General features: G+C 40.6%; 1 protein-coding gene across 2 annotated transcripts in view; it reads right to left on the reverse strand.

Annotated features, from left to right (window-relative positions):
- Positions 1-2,555: 2,555 nt before the first annotated feature.
- Ccnt1 (cyclin T1) overlaps positions 2,556-13,671 on the reverse strand; it is a 28,391-nt gene continuing 17,275 nt past the window's right edge. Inside the window, exons 6-10 of one of the 2 annotated variants that reach the window (XR_009058474.1) lie at positions 13,323-13,368; positions 11,356-11,519; positions 11,128-11,198; positions 6,573-8,412; positions 2,556-5,344 (exon numbers count right to left, since the gene is read on the reverse strand). Coding sequence is in view for 1 of the 2 variants with exons in the window: in XM_057791943.1 (XP_057647926.1) it covers positions 7,006-8,412; positions 11,128-11,198; positions 11,356-11,519; positions 13,323-13,368 (1,688 nt within the window). In the remaining variant the exon portion in view is untranslated. Of the gene's footprint in view, positions 5,345-6,531; positions 8,413-11,127; positions 11,199-11,355; positions 11,520-13,322; positions 13,369-13,671 lie in introns of those variants that run through there. The other variant, XM_057791943.1, reaches the window with a different exon arrangement.

The following is a 13,671-nucleotide window of genomic DNA, read 5'->3' on the forward strand; positions in this document are numbered from 1 at the left end:
GGACTGCTGGCCTGGACCCTTCTTTGGACTGTGAAAGTCTACAATTTGTCATTTTTTCCCCCAGACCATTGTGATTTAACTGGACTTGGTCCTATTGGATGCAAAGTCCTCCATTTGTGTATTCATTTCCGGGTCAACTACTCAAAGACATCACCCCACATCTGTTTTCTGAATCTTCCAAAAGCATATGCATACGCTGTGATTTCTCCTATTCAAAAAGTAACAATGTTTATCTTGCCTCTTCCAGCTACTACCTCTATTGCTGTACCTAAGCCAGGATCTCCTTATCCAGCCCAGTCCAGTCTCAGATTCTCCTGCCCCAGCATGTCATTCCCAGCTCCCTTATTCTCTCTTGAATCTTCTCCAGGTAGAATTCTCCCCACAGCAAACTGATAGTCAAGTTTATATGTGACCTTTCACTTTGTTAATTCAAATGAAGTTTCTAGGCTTCATTTTTAAGACAATTTTGCAAGATCTGCCCACAGACAGTCTCTGTAGTCCAGACTGTCCTGAAATCCATGGCAATCCTTCTGCCTCAGCTTCCCAACAGCTGGAATTAGAGGCACGAGCTACTGTGTCCAGCAACTTGTATTTAGACACTCACAGGTGAGCTCACCTTTGTTTGTGAATATGGAAACCAAGTGTCACTCAATTTCCAGTGTCCTCTTACTGTACCTAACTCCACCTCTCCTCCCCGGCACTGGGATTACAGGTGCATCACCACACCTAACTTATGTGGGTGCTGGGATCCAAACTCAGATCCTCACGTTTGCACTGAGCCTTCTTAAAACATTTTCTAGATCCCTGTACTCTAGTTCCCTCTTTCCTCAGTCGCCCATTCTTGTCATTTGAGCCTCTTGTTCATTATCCTCCCTACACCAAGTTTTGAAAACAATACTTTCCTCTCTCATTATGTCTTATTCCATTCATAAACTGATGGTTCCCAAATAGGTACCACTACCCTGAACCTTGCTTTGAATGGCACACTCTACATCCATCCGTCCAGTAGACCTCCATGAATGTCTACACTAAATTTCTAATTTAATGCTAAGGCAAATTTCCTGTTCCTGTTTTCATAAACAGTAGCTCTATTCTTTCAGTTGGTTAAGTCAAACAGTCATCCTTGACCTCCCTCTGACTTTACAGCAAATCCCACCAACTATCTCAATGACTCCTTACAATTCTCATTGCTTCCAGCACTTTTGGAGCCACCTTATCTCTTCTAAGTTGAGTCTGTCCTCTCCTGTCCCCTCCTCTATCCAAAATAAAGAAAATAGACAAAATGACCAGAACCCACGGTTTTTTGTTTTTAAAGAAGTGTCCTTTCTCCATAGGGCTGGAGAGGTGGTTCAGCAGTAAAGAACACTCACTGGATGCTCTTCCAGAGGACCCGGGTTCGATTCCAAGCACCCACAGGATGGCTCACAGCTGTAGCCACTCTAATTCCAGTGTCAGGAGATATGACACCTCACAGGCATACATGTAGTTAAAACACCAATATACATAAAATAAAAATAATAAATTATTTTTAAAGTGTCTCTTTTACTGTATTTATTTGGGTGTGGAGACACGTGTGGAGCTTAAAGGGTAACCAGTGGAAGTCATTTTTCTCCTACCATGTGGGTCCCAGGGGTTGAGGCTCAGCACTGAGCAGCTTTACCCACTAAGCCATCTCATCAGCTCTCCTTTTAAAGATCTTTAACTACTGGTAATCCTAAAGTTGGACAAACTTGCTGCAGTTCTTTTCCTCTAAGTGTAGTGCTCATAGTTTCTCTACATTATCAATTTAACTTTTCTTCTTCAAAATGTAATTCTACCAGGTGTGGTAGAACATGCCAGTAATTGATCTCAGCACTCAAGACCTAGGTGTATCCAAAACCACAGAGAAACCCTGTCTCGAAAAACCAAAAAAAAAAAAAAAAAAAGACCTTAGGTGTAGCAAGAAGATGCCATTTGAAGTCAGGTGAGCTACACAATGGAACTGTCTTGAGCAAAACATACTGTCTGTCAAAAACATCATTGTGGATTTTCAAAGATGCAAGCTACAGTTATAAATTATATCTTGGTGCTTGGTGGATGAGTGTTTTAAGCTTTGCTACCACAGTAAAGCTGTTGTTTTTTGTTTTTGCCCTTCCAGGTACTCATGCAACAGTGTAAGTGAAGAGTTTTCCCCCGTCTACAGCATACTTTACACCATCAAGTTCACTGTTGTAGTTAAATATTAGCTCTCCCAATGGACTTGATATCCCTATGATAGTGTGATAGGAACTTAATACTGTCAAAACCAAAATGGTAATGAGTCAACAAAATAAGTCGCTGGGTGGTGGTGGCGCACGCCTTTAATCCCAGCACTCGGGAGGCAGAGGCAGGCGGATCTCTGGGAGTTTGAGGCCAGCCTGGTCTACAAGAGCGAGTTCCAGGACAGGAACCAAAAAGCTATGGAGAAACCTTGTCTCAAAAATCACAAAAAAAAAAAAAAAAAAAAAAGTCAAAGACTAATTTAAGAACACGGCACATACAAATAACAATCAGATGTTTCATCATTAACATTTATTGATGGGATGGATAAATACAGATTGAGAAACATACTTGACAGCAAGATATCAAACTGATAGCCAGACTATAAAATGTGTATACAATATCCTTCTTTAAATTTTTTTTTTTTTTGAGTTTTTAAAGTTTTTTACAAAGAGCCCTTATGATAATGGTCACTTACATCCTATCATCACTCCCCTAACAGCAGTAGAGATCCCAGGAGTAGCACCCAAAACTGAGGTGCCCCACGGAGGACAGAGGCAACAGCAGAATAATATGCTGAGCAGTACAAAATAAGACAAAAAACAAAACAACAAAAAAAGCTCACCACAAAATTGTACCTGAGTGACATAAACTGGTAAAATGTGTTACTTTGCTTTTCATTTTCTTTTTTCTTTTCTTTTTTTTTTTTTGTTCTTTGGTCTGATAAGAAAATGGACAGTTTTTGATAGAAAATGTGTGGAAAGTAAGGTAATATATATCAGTTTCAAGTTTAGAACCCTAAGTTACACCTTACAGTTTTGAGTTCTTAGGCCAGAAAGCACTTCTGCTTTGTAAGTGTTTTATTATGGTCTTCAGCTCATCACTTCCTCTGCTTCCACTGGCATTTCCAGACCACCTGATGGGAGACATACTTGCTCTGGCTTCAATTAACATGCTGTCAAGCATCCCTCTCCACAATTAGAACGGCAACACAAAACCTATGAGTTTCTTCATACAAGCAGCAATACGCACTCAAAAAGGGAAAGGGCAGACACTGATTTTTATTAAACATTCTTTTCCCTCTTTTTTCCATTGCCAAGTTCATATTAAAAACTTTAAAAATATTAACATGGAGAGCTCACCCACTTAGAAAACAACTCTGAATTTAGACCACTCCATCAAGTAAAATTACAGTACCATTCTTCTTTCAAACTTCCATCCACTGAGGAATAAGAAATAAACGACAGCTTGGTGTAACAAGAATGCTTTCTAAACCATCAAGATCCAAAATTCAGTCAACGTCAAGACATTTGGGGAGGTATGAATCGTTGAAAGCTCAGTGGGGGATGGTGGAAAGCTATTTCTCACTAACTGATGGGTTGCATAGACTGCTTAAAATTCTCCCAAACCCAGGAGAATAAAATAGGCATTCCAATCAAGATGTCTTAGTTTCTCATTTCCTAGCATGAGTATCAAAATAACTCATCAAAAAGAAAAAAAAATCTTTAAAAAAATAATCAGTTCCCAAAATAATGGAAACGCATATATTTAGATTCCAACCATACTAGGATAGATAGGACCCCTCCAATTGCCTTTTTCTAGAAGCAAGGTATGAGAGGTAATGAGGAATTAGGTTGCAAAGGCTTCAGGAAACCCAGCAGTGATGTTACCATGATTTTGTTTCAATACTCTTATCTACTGCTGTTTGCAATTGGAGATTTCGATTTTTCTATCACTGCCGGTGAAACTAACAATATAGAAATATGTGGGATACACTAAACCAAAACACTAAAATCATTTACAAGGAAAGAATACTGAGAGTCTCAGATACAAAAACCACAATGATTCATGAATGAGAAAAGTAGGCTACTATTTAGGTATTTTCTAAACCCAAAAGGCTTAACTGAATACTTCAGAAGACCACACTGGCTTTAGGTTAATGATTCAGAGTTTAGCCAACAACACAGGTATGATTTAAAAAGCCCTAACAACAATCCACAGGTATTTATTTCTGCCAACATAAGAGTCAAGCAAAATTTTAGGAATGAGATTTACAGAAGTTGAGGCTCCAAGCCTGCTTACCACTGTCACTTATTCTTGACAGTTTAGATTAAAAGAAAAAAGCCATGTTTACAAGGCTGACTTTAGATATACAAATACTACTTCTCGACCTTTGAAGGTCTGAAGGTGGGAGAGACACACACAGTTTAGAAGCCTTATTTATACAGAAACAGGACAATATGCATGCTAGCTAGAAGGTATATCTGCTAACCCAAAAATAATGCAGCAGTTCATGCAGAGCCCATGAGGAGGTTCAGGACCTATGCACAGATCTAAAAGCAGATACTGTAGATATCTGTAGACAATACCAGGAGGAACTAATATAGGAAAAGTCCATAAACTAACCAAATTCAGTGCTGATCTACAGTAGGACCAGACTACAACATGGTCCCTCTTTTAGACTCTAGTAAGCACTTTCTAGCTCACTACTGACAGTTCTAAGAAATTAACTACAGCACTGGCATGAAGAACTGCTGTAACAGCAGATACAACAGCCTTTGTGGTAAGGGAGTGCATGTGATTAGAAAACACGTGACATTAGTGAGTAATTAAAAGAACATTTTCCCAAATCAGTTATGGTCAATCCCACAAATACAGATGTACTCTAAAATGGCACATTCCCTTTTGGGAAGGTCAGGATGGAAAACAAAATCTAAACGAATACCAAACCTAAACTTAGTAATCATGATGACACATATTTCTTGCACAACACAGGAAATACCAAGAAAGAAAATGTCACTTTAAAAGTTGCATACCAAGAAATATCACTGGCTTACAGATTAGTTAGGAGTTCCTTGTTTTGCACAGCATTGGCAGGCACTCCAGGACTGTTCAAACATGCAGATTACGAACCACGAAGTCACCCTAAGATATATTCCTCCTATACATTCTTCTCTACTGGGCCATTACCTCAATAGTAACTGCCGCAGTGTTTTCCTAGGCTGTTCTTGGCAAGCAGCACCCGTACAATTTCTGTTTCCCTATGACTTTCAGCAAAAAGAATCTGACCTCTCCATGAAGACTACTTGGCATGACAGAAGCTTCACTAATTAAAAAAGGAAAAAAAAAAAAGACAAATTATTTTCATAGCACCATCTTTTCCATAGCAAAAAAAAAAAAAAAAACTACACACACATTTACATGCGTGTGCATACATATATTTTTCATGCAGTGAACCAAAGAATAGCAATGATCTGTGGCTAGGTAGCATTTTCAGTTAGAGAGCTTGACTTACAATTTTTTTCTAGCCATTATCTCTTCAAAGATCTCCTTCATCAAAAATATTCCCTAATAGCTGGAATAATCAAGCCCCATACCAGGATTCCTGATCCACTTTTTAAAAACAGGACTCTGTCTAGAATCAAAAACCACTGAAAAGAAACAAATGAAACACAACCGTGTCTGTTGGCTAGGTTTACTCACTCATCACACCAGTGCTCTGAATTCACACTCGTCTCTGAAGACATACAGGCTGCAAACACAAGTGTGCAGCTGTTTTCCGTTTGATAGACAGATAAAAAGCAAGAATTACATTCATAATGTATCTTAAAATGCAAATTCTTCAGAATCCCAAATCACAATTTCATTGTCTTTAGTATCATTAACTGTATGGCTTCTCCCAAACCTATTACCACACATGGTCTAGTCTCCGAAGACAGGACATGCAAGCACATCCTTCTTCCCTCAGAGACCCAAACTTTCCCAAAGCCCAACCTGAAAAGGCCCAACTCTGTAGGGCAGAAGCTGGCCTTGCTAAGTGTCTTCCTCAGTCGTCCATCTGCACTGAAAGCACAAAAAGGGCCAAAGGGAGTTTTCATGATAGTGCTAGAGAGTTGGCTCACTGGCTACATCTATCCACACTAGAAACTACAGGGCTACTGCTCAATCACAACATAAAATGTGTTGCGGTGTGTCAATGTCAATACATGCCTCTTCATGTTTTCAAGGCCAACTACGCTCTCTAGTAGAATGTGGGGATGTGAAATGGTAGAGGTGGGAGGAAAAAGGTAACATGATTTTTTTTAATCTCTCTCTCACACACACACATACACACACACACACACATACTCACAAACACTCATACACTTTAAAGGTCTCAATACTTCAAGTGGCCTGAGCCTATTTCACTCTTGGCCAAAAGCCTACCATCCCACCCACCCTACACACACTCCCACCCTCCAACCCCCACCCTCAGTCATTGCTATGTACCTCACACACACAGCAAAACCCCTTCCCCTTCCCGATTATATAAAAAAACTAAACAGATAACTTACTTTCTTTAAATTATTTTTAAGTCTCTTAAAGATCTGACGTTTAAATACTCCCTCTTCTGATATGTTAAACAAACTGCTTGATCACCCCCACGATTCAGTTCCAGCAAGAAGAGGGGAAGAGTACTTCAATCAACCCCATAAGGATGAGGAGAGGCCAAGAACAGTGTTCTTAATCCTTCACAGCTTCAACACAATCTTACCTCTGATACCAGTACAGACTATAAGATAGATGTATGAGGCAGATGTAATAACTGAGGCCTCCACCACCCTCCCACCTGTCTCAATATCAATTTATTCCTTAGTCCAATGGTGACATATTTCATAAGGGATGTAATTTTCGTAGTCCAGTATCAGTAGTCAAAACAAAAACAAACCAAAAATCCCCCAAAAACAAAGTGTTTTTGTTTTTTAAGTTTTCGCCTCATTTTTTTTTTCATTTTGGAAGAGGTGGAAGTGGTGGAGGTGGTTCTGATGGTAGGGGTGGTGGTCGAGGTTTGTCTGTATTGCCAGATCTGGAGATTCCACCAGCTCGTGGATTCATATATTCACCATAAGAATGAACAAATTCAAATGCAGGGGGCTGAGTGGGCTGAACACCCTGGGCACTGAGCAGGGAGTGGAGCATATTCACAGTATCTTGATAATCTATTGACTGAGTTGTGTTGTGACCATTAGCCCCAGGAGGGCCTTTATCCAGTTTCATATGAGGAACTCGAGTTTTACAGCTAGGCTGTGAAAAGGGCAGGCCACTTGTGTCTGAGCTATGCCCAGGCAACTGGGTCATTGTAGGAAGAGGAGGGAAGGGGAAATTCAAGGAAGAGGATTTAGTACTCTTGGCAATCTTGGCTGGATGATCAAACACTGCTGCCCCCGTCTCTTCCGGGGGACCCCTCTTACGAGTAGAGCTCGAAGAAGACAAAGTACTAGACAAACTATACGGTTTGTGTGCTAAGGTGCTGGACTGGCTGCTGTGTTTTGGGTCACCTGGCCGTTTGTTCACAGTACCACCGACAGGCAGCTGTAAGTGAGAGTGCTTGTGTGAATGGTGATTATGATGGTGATGGTGGTTGGGCAGATGAGGCTTGTGCTTCTCTTTGTGCTCCCGGCTCTTGGAGATGCTGTCCTCTGCAGAATTGTGCTTCTCGGCTGCAGAGTGGACTTTAATGCGCATTTTCATCTCCTCTGGTTTTGAGGAGGATGCTTTATCTCCACTGGCCACCGGGAGTCTCATTTTCAGAGCTGACTTGTCAGCCTTTTCCAAAAAAGGTCGTTCAGGATTTTCTGAGCCCTCAATGGGCATCTTCAGAATGACTGAAGAATGGCTGTCATGGTGGGACAGGAGATTCTGGGCGGCATATGCATACTGTGACTTCACATTGGCCTCCATATTCTCCAACTGCCTCTTCTGAGCAGCCAGCTCCTCAGCGTGCTTTGCACGATACTCTTTAAGTGAAACTTTAGCTGATGGCACGCTCTTACTCGTCTGCTTCTGGGAAACAAATGCATTCGAACTATCATGTTGCAAGGAATGATCAACTCCAATAAGTGCTAAATTCTCACTAGTCCGATGACCCTGAGAAGATTCTAGTTTAAAAGGAGGTTGGGAAGACAGCCATCGCTCGCCTTGCAACATATCCACATTAGTTAGACTACTTGATGACTCTTCAGAGACAGGAAGGGAAGGCACTGCACTTGTAGTAGAAGTAGTTGACATGCTCATTAATCCTGCAATAGTTGTGTCTGAAGAGGTCTGAGAAATCATATTGAGGATTGTCTGCTCTGATGTGTTTTCATCTGTTCCTCGGTCATCTGGTTTAGTTTTCATGGCAGCCTGGTATGCCTAAAATGAAGCAAATAAAATCTTCAATCCAGGCAATTTACAAAGTATAAGTATACTGAAACAGCAACCAAGAACCTTTTTATTTTGTATTATTTGCTTGTTTATTAGCTTTATGTGTATTGGAGGTAGGGTTTCCTGTTTTTATTTGAGACAGAATCTCTTTATGTAGCCCTGGTTGGTCTTGAACTCCCCATATAGATATATCAGGCAAATTTCCAACTCACAGAGATCCACCTATCTCTACCTCACCTCCTAAGTTCTTAAAGTTATATACATTACCCCCTCGCCCAAAAGTCATTCTTAGGCATTCAGTGTAACTATGACTAGTAAAGTTTATATAAAAATAAAAAATGAAGTACAAGCTCTTAAGTCTACTTCTAACCCTAAGCTACTAGAGGCAAACATTATCTATAATTCCCTAGATCTAGGAACATTAGTCTAAATAATAAGAAACGAGGGAGGGCTGGAAAGATGGCTTAGAAGTTAAGAGCACTGGTTGCTTTTCTAGAGGTCCTTAGTTCAATTCCCAGCAACCACATGGTGGCTCACAACCATTTATAATGAGATCTGGTGCCCTCTTCTAGACTTCAAGCATACATGGAAGGAATGTTGTATACATCATGAGTAAATAAATAAATCGAAGGAAGAAAGGAGGGAGGGAGGGAGGGAGGGAGGGAGGGAGGGAGGGAGGGAGGGAGGGAGGGAGGGAGGGAGGGAGAAAAGGAAAAGAAATGTATGGTGGTACATGCTTGGAATCCCAGCAGTTAAAAGGTAGATAGATGCAGGAGGATCAGGAGTTCAAGGCCAACCTCTACTAACAGCTGCAGGTACAAAAACCTTATCTCAAAAAGGGGTTGGGGGAGGTTTTGTTTTTTCTTTTTGGGTACTGGTGATCGAGCGCAGGGCCTTATGCATACTAAATACTTATCCTACCATTGAGTTGTACCTCAAGTTCATCTATCTGATGTTATGGGGAAAAGGAATGACTCTATTATTCATAAGACTAAAAACATCTGCATTACAACTTTAGTTTGCAACTCATAAAAAAAAAAAATCCTGGGGCTGGAGAGATGGCTCAGAGGTTAAGAGCACTGACTGCTCTTCCAGAGGTCCTGAGTTCAATTCCCAGCAACCACATGGTGGCTCACAGCCATCTATAATGAGATCTGGTACCCTCTTCTGGCATGTAAGCATACATGGAAGGAATGCTGCATACATAATAAATAAATAAATCTTTAAAAAAAAAATCCTGGGGCTGAAGATAGGGCTCAGCAGTTATGAGCACCCACTGCTCCTGCAAAAGATCTGGATTCATTTCTCCACACCTACAGCAGCTCATGAACACCTGTAACTCCAGCCCCAAGGTATTGGACACCCTTTTCTGGCCTCTACAGGCACTACATACACATAAATGGAGGCAAGCACTCACACAAAAGATAACAATAAATTCTCCCCACTACCACCACAGAGTCTTACAAAGTAGCCCCAGTTGGTTTTAAGGTCACAGAGATGTCTTCTAAATGCTGGGATTAAAGACATGCACAACCATGCCCAAATGTAATGATAAATCTTTTTAAAAGGAGGGGAGGAATGGATAGAAGAAGGAAAAAAAAATAAAGCATTTCTCTCTCTCTCTCTCTCCAGGGTTTCTCTGTGTAATAGTCCTAACTGTCCTGGAACTAGCTATGTAGACCAGGCTGGCCTCAAACTCATAGAGATTCACCTGTCTCTGCCTCCCAAGTGCTGGGATTAAAGGCACGTGCCACCACTGCCTGGCTAATAAAACATTTTTAAAGTGTTTAACATTGCAGACAAAATTATAATCAACCCTTGTAATTCCAAACACACCTTGCCCCTCTATACTATACAGAAAATATACAGAAAAAAAAATTATAGATATATATATATCAACATTATACAGAAAATACACATCTGGAGCTGGGAGACGGAGGCAGCTCAGTGGGTAAAGTGCTTGCCTTGCAAGCATAAGCATAAGGAGTTTAGATGTCCAGCACCCATGTAAAAACCCAGTGCAGGGGCTGGAGAGATGGCTCAGTGGTTAAGAGCATTGCCTGCTCTTCTAAAGGTCCTGCCTGAGTTCATTCCCGGCAACCACATGGTGGCTCACAACCATCTATAATGATGTCTGGCGCCCTCTTCTGGCCTGCAGACATACACACAGACAGAATATTGTATACATAATAAATAAATATTAAAAAAAAAAAAAAAAACCCAGTGCTGTGGCATGTACCTATGACTCCAAAGTACGGTGGATAGAGGGAGACAGGCAGGCAGACACAGGCTGATCCCTGGAGTTCAGGCCAGCCAGTCTAGCTCAAATAGTGAGCTCCAGGTTCAATAAGAAAGACCATGTCTCAAAAATAATAGAGAGCAATAAAGGAAAACACAAAAACCACCTCTGGTTTCCATATGTATGCTCACAGGCATGTACAACTACATGTGAATACATATATGCAAACAAACTAAATAAAGCCAGTGCCACTGAACAAGTAACTGTGCAAAAGGCAATTTACACAATTTGCACAACCCAAAGCAAAGTCCCCTACAGACTAACATCTTAGCTAGTATCCATGCTACCAAGTCACAATGACTGTTGAGAAAAGGGAAATCCCAAACCTAGTGCACATATCCAATTCTGGCATATTCACTGGCAAAGTTAAAGGAAAGAATAAGTTTGTCGGCAATAATTCTTACCCTCCAATTTCTAATGCGTTTCAGCCTGCTTGGAGTTTTCTCCAGAATCTGTAGAAATTCATGTGTCAATTCTACAAATGAAACATTCAAGAAATGCTCAGAGACAAGAAGGTAATGAAACAAGAATAACCTCAACTAACTTACTGTTTTCATGTGAATCAAGTCACATTTGGCCACACATGTGACAAATCAAGAAGTGCGTTTCAGGTCCCTTACACTAAAACTTACCATCTAACAGTTCCAACGTCACAGTGGCGTCAACATACTCCCACCAGTGCTTCCCGTCAGTTGAGACTGGGATCTCCCAGTTGGACCACTTGCAAGCCAGATGGATGCAGACACAGGCCACCACAGGAGGTGTGTACTGCAGGCTAAATGTGGTCAAATGCAGGCTGACATCAAAGGGAAGGAAACAGAGAGTGTCATGAGCCCTCAATTCTCAACCCTAAACTAAAACTCTCCATTATTAAAAAACAAAAAAACAAAAAACAAAAAAACAAAAAACCACAGGAGAGTGAGAAGGGCAAGAAATCTCCTATGCTCTGATTCAGCACTCAACTTCTTTCTTTAAAACATTTCATTTCAATTATGTGTTCGTGTCTGTTGGGGACAGGAGTACATGCACATCAGAGAAGGTGTCCAGGGAGGCCGGAGGTCTCAACCTCCCAGTGCTGGAATTAATTACAGGTCATGGTGTAGGTACCTCCCCACAATGGATGGTGGGATCGGAACTCGGGTCCTCTGGAAGGCTGCATGTGCTGCTCTGAACCTCTGACTCTTCTCTCTAGCCCCTCAAAATGACTTTCTATTAAAATACTCCTCGAGTTAACAACATTTCTAAATTTCCTATTACCACACAATCTATACAATGATTAGTAAACAAAAAAATGAAAACAAAAATAAAAGAAGAAAAAGAGCTAGGTAACTTTGGTGATGCACGCCTTTAATCCCAGCAATCAGGAGGCATAGGCTAGCAGATCTCTGTGAGTTTGAAGCCAGCCTGATCTACAAGCACACTTCAAGACCAGAGTTACTGTCTGTGATCCAGTCACAAACCAAAAAAACAAAAACAAAAACCCAAAAAACAAAAACAAACAAAAAAAAATGCAAAAAGCCAAAGCCAGCACAGTAGCAGATGCCTATAATTCCAACACATGGAATGTCAAAGTTAAAGGCTAGCCTGGGCCATGAGACCCTGTCTCAAAAAAATCAAAAGAAAAAAATACAATAAAGAACAGTTTCTCGAGTATAAATATACCTGATAGTTTTCCCCCAAAAGATGTCATCTGATTTTTAGACAGGGACTCATTCTTTGGCTGCCCTGAAATTCACAGCGGCCCTATCTCCCAAAAGCTGAGGAGCACAGACTGAGTCACCATAATGCCTGACTCTTACCTCATGAATTTTTCATTTCTCCTCCCTGTTTGTGTGTGTGCCTGTCTGTCTATGTTAATAAGATGGGGTCTTATATCACACAGAATGGCCTTGAACTTGCTATAGTTCAGAGGATGACCATGAACTACTGATTCTCCTGCCTCTGGTCCCTGAGCGCTGGGATCACAGATGTGAGCCACCATACTCAATGTATGCAGGGCTGGGAATTAAACTCAGGAACTGGTGCATGCTTGGAAAGTACTCTAAGAACTGTGTTACACCCATAGCACTCTGTACCTGCTTACTAAAATTAAAACTCTTACACTTGATGACTGATGACATTAGTTTCTCTGAACAAACAATATGGGAAATCAGACACAAGAACAAGCAAGTCACTTAGCAGAACAACTTATATACTGATAACTATTTTTTAAAGAAAAATATATTGTAAATCCTTATATACTAAATGTCCATTGCTTGGGCAGAAGAAAACCAACAGCCTCTAAAATTACATCAATTTTCAGAATTATGTCTTGGATATTTTATAGCAAAGTTAATACATATAATTGGGAAGGCTAAATAATTACAAAACCCTAGCAAATTAAAAGGTATAACGTAAATACAAGGTACAAAGAGTCTGCAGGAGAAAATCCACACTCTCCAGGGCACTGTCTATAATACATTATATCAAAGATTATTTCCATGGTCTTTTGGCTCTAGTTTACTAAGTGACCCACACTATATATCTCTCAAAAAGTGACAAATCCAGCCCAACCAAATTCCAAACCCAAAAACAGAAGAAAAAAAATAAAAATATAAACCTGTTGGTTGCCATGAAGTAAGATGTCTGTGCTAAGTCCTTGCTTGCTAACAAAAACAAAAGAGAAAGAAGTTATTAGTTCCATTCTTCTGGACAAACACTTAGTATTATCTATATGGCACTACGAACATTATAAACTAGGCAGAGACAATGCCTGAGTACGTGGTGTTTACATTCTACCCAAGGAAGCGGACCAAGGTTTGTGAGAAGGTGAAATAGGGTGCTTCAATTTGACCTAGAGTCTTTTTCAGGCAAAGTACAGATTCTACTACTGATTTCCAAGCATTTTGATTTTTTTTTCAAGACAGGGTTTCTCTGTGTACATCAGGCTGTCCTCCTGCCTCTAAAGG

The sequence above is a fragment of the Chionomys nivalis genome, chromosome 17, assembly GCF_950005125.1.
Source record: "Chionomys nivalis chromosome 17, mChiNiv1.1, whole genome shotgun sequence".
Lineage (NCBI taxonomy): Eukaryota > Metazoa > Chordata > Mammalia > Rodentia > Cricetidae > Chionomys > Chionomys nivalis.